Source organism: Nicotiana tabacum, chromosome 3, assembly GCF_000715075.1.
Source record: "Nicotiana tabacum cultivar K326 chromosome 3, ASM71507v2, whole genome shotgun sequence".
Lineage (NCBI taxonomy): Eukaryota > Viridiplantae > Streptophyta > Magnoliopsida > Solanales > Solanaceae > Nicotiana > Nicotiana tabacum.
Window position 1 is genome coordinate 35,209,004 of NC_134082.1, and position 2,562 is coordinate 35,211,565.

Sequence of the window (2,562 nt, forward strand, 5' to 3'; positions counted from 1 at the left end):
TATACATATATCATATGTATATTATATAGTCCCTCAAGTGTTTGAGCTTTGAAGTATGAAATCTAGAGCACTTGATTAATCCTTCCATACGGTCCTTTTCCTGAAAAGGAAAAACATATGGGACTCGGAGCTACGATTTTAGATGAAGACTACTTAACCCTTTTCAATTTCTATCAGTATAGTTGTAACCTTAGTCCGGAAATTATGTTGTTTCCACGTGTCTTTTCTAGTCGTAATTCATCATTTAGTGTGGGCTAGCTTTTTGCCTATCATCTAAAATTGTTAGTAAAATTTTAACAATTCAAAAAAAAAGTTTAAAATGAGGGTACCTGCCCGTGGGTATTTCCTTTACTTAAGAATAATATCTCTTTAGATGAACAACATTCTAATGTGAAGGTAGAATCTTTCCATCCATTGTTTCCAGTTCATATGCTCCTTTTCCTGTGATACCGTGAATCTTATAAGGTCCTTCCCAAGTTGGACTTAACTTTCCTGTATTAGCTGCCCTCGTTGATTGGAAAACTTTCTTGAGTACGAAGTCCCAAATCTTGAAGTATCTGAGACGAGCTTTCCAGTTATAGTATCGTTCTATAACTTGTTTTTGCACTGCCATCCTTATTAATGCAGCTTCCCTCCTTTCTTCAAGTAAATCCAGGTTTATTCGTATTTCTTCTTCAGTTGACTCCTCAGTTTCTTGTGTATAACTTGTGCTTGGTTCCCCTATCTCGACTGGAATTAAGACTTCAGCTCCGTATGCAAGTGAGAATGGTGTTTCCCCCATACTTGTTTTTACGATTGTTCGATAAGCCCACAAGACTCCAGGTAACACCTCTGGCCAATTGCCTTTAGATTCCTCTAACCTTTTCTTCAAATTATTGATAATGAATTTATTCATTGATTCTCCTTGTTCATTACCCACCGGATGGTAAGGCGTTGAAGTAATCCTTTTAATTTGCCAACTCTGAAAAAATTCTGTGATTTGTGTGCCTACAAATTGCGGGCCGTTATCACATAGGATTTCCTTTGGTATGCCGAATCAACATATGATATTTCGCCAAATTAAATATCTGACCTCCTTTTCTTGTACCTGTTTAAAATCTCTTGATTCTACCCACTTCGTAAAGTAATCAGTGAGTACTAGTAAAATTCTTACCTTTCCTTTGGCTTGTGGAAGTGGACCCACTATATCCTTCCCCCACTTCATAAAAGGCCATGGTGCAATGACCGGATGCAATAATTCAGCAGGTCTATGCATGTTGTTGCTGTATCTTTAGCACTTGTCACATTTGGCCACAAAATATTCCGCGTCTTCTTCCATTTTTGGCCAATAACAACCGACTCTAATCATGATTTTTACTAAATATCTTCCTCCTACATGATTTCGACAATGTCCCTCGTGTATTTCTTTCATCACATATTCTGATTGAGAAGGTCCGAGGCATCTTGCTAGGGGGCCACTGAACATTTTATGATAAAGATTGCCTTGCTTTAAAGAGTACCGAGCAGCTTTTTTGCGAAGTACTTGAGCCTTTTTCTTATCTTCAAGTAAAATTCCATACTGCAAAAAAGTGACAATCTCGTTCCTCCAATCCCAAGTTAAATTAATAAAATTTACCTCATTTTTGTCTTGATCAAGTACCGAATGAAATAAATGAATTACAGAAGCATATTCATCATTTTCCACTTCTGCAGCAGATGCAAGATTAGCTAGGGCGTCTGCCTCAACATTTTCCTCTCTTGGTATCTACACTACTTTCCAAGTTTGGAATTGCCTAACCAGATCATGTGCCTTTTCCAAGTATTGTTGCATTCTTGCCTCTCTAGCTGTATAAATCCCCAGCATTTGGTTAACTACAAGCTGTGAATTACTTTTTATTACGACCTGTTCTATGCCAAGCTCGCGTTCCAGTTCTAAACATGCAATCACAGCTTCATACTCTGCCTCATTGTTAGTAATAGGGTGACATTTTATGGCTTGTCGTATGATTTCTCCCGTAGGTGGTACCAAAACAATACCTAGACATGCCCATTTCACATTCAATGAACCATCAGTAAATAAAGTCCATGTTCCTAGATTAGACCCATTGAATACTTATAGTTCTTTTTTTGCTTCTAGTTGTATTCCTTGGCTAAAAGCTGCCACAAAATCTGCTAACACATGTGACTTTATTGCAGTTCAAGGTTGATACGTAATGTCATATTCACTTAGCTCTATGGCCCACTTGGCTAACCTACCTGATAACTCTTGTTTATGTAATATATTACGTAGGGGGTAGGCAGTCACCACGGAGATGGGATGGCATTGAAAATAAGGTCTTAATTTCTTAGATGCCATAATTAATGCAAGTGCAAGTTTTTCTAGATGAGGATACCGAGTCTCAGCATCTAATAATGACTTGCTAACTTAGTAAATTGGAGATTGTTTACCTTGGTCTTCACGGAATAAAACAACACTGACTCCTACTTCAGAAACAGCAAGGTAGGTGAGTAGTTTCTCCCCATCTTTTGGTTTTGCAAGCAATGGTAGATTTGACAAGTATACTTTCAAATTTTAAGCGCTTG

The 2,562-nt window shown here is 37.7% G+C and overlaps 1 protein-coding gene across 1 annotated transcript; it reads right to left on the reverse strand.

Annotated features, from left to right (window-relative positions):
* Nucleotides 1-385: 385 nt before the first annotated feature.
* LOC142176048 (uncharacterized) lies at nt 386-895 on the reverse strand. The gene has a single exon (XM_075243100.1). The coding sequence runs from the start codon at nt 893-895 to the stop codon at nt 386-388; it is 510 nt and encodes a 169-aa protein (XP_075099201.1).
* Between the last annotated feature and the right edge of the window lie 1,667 nt (nt 896-2,562).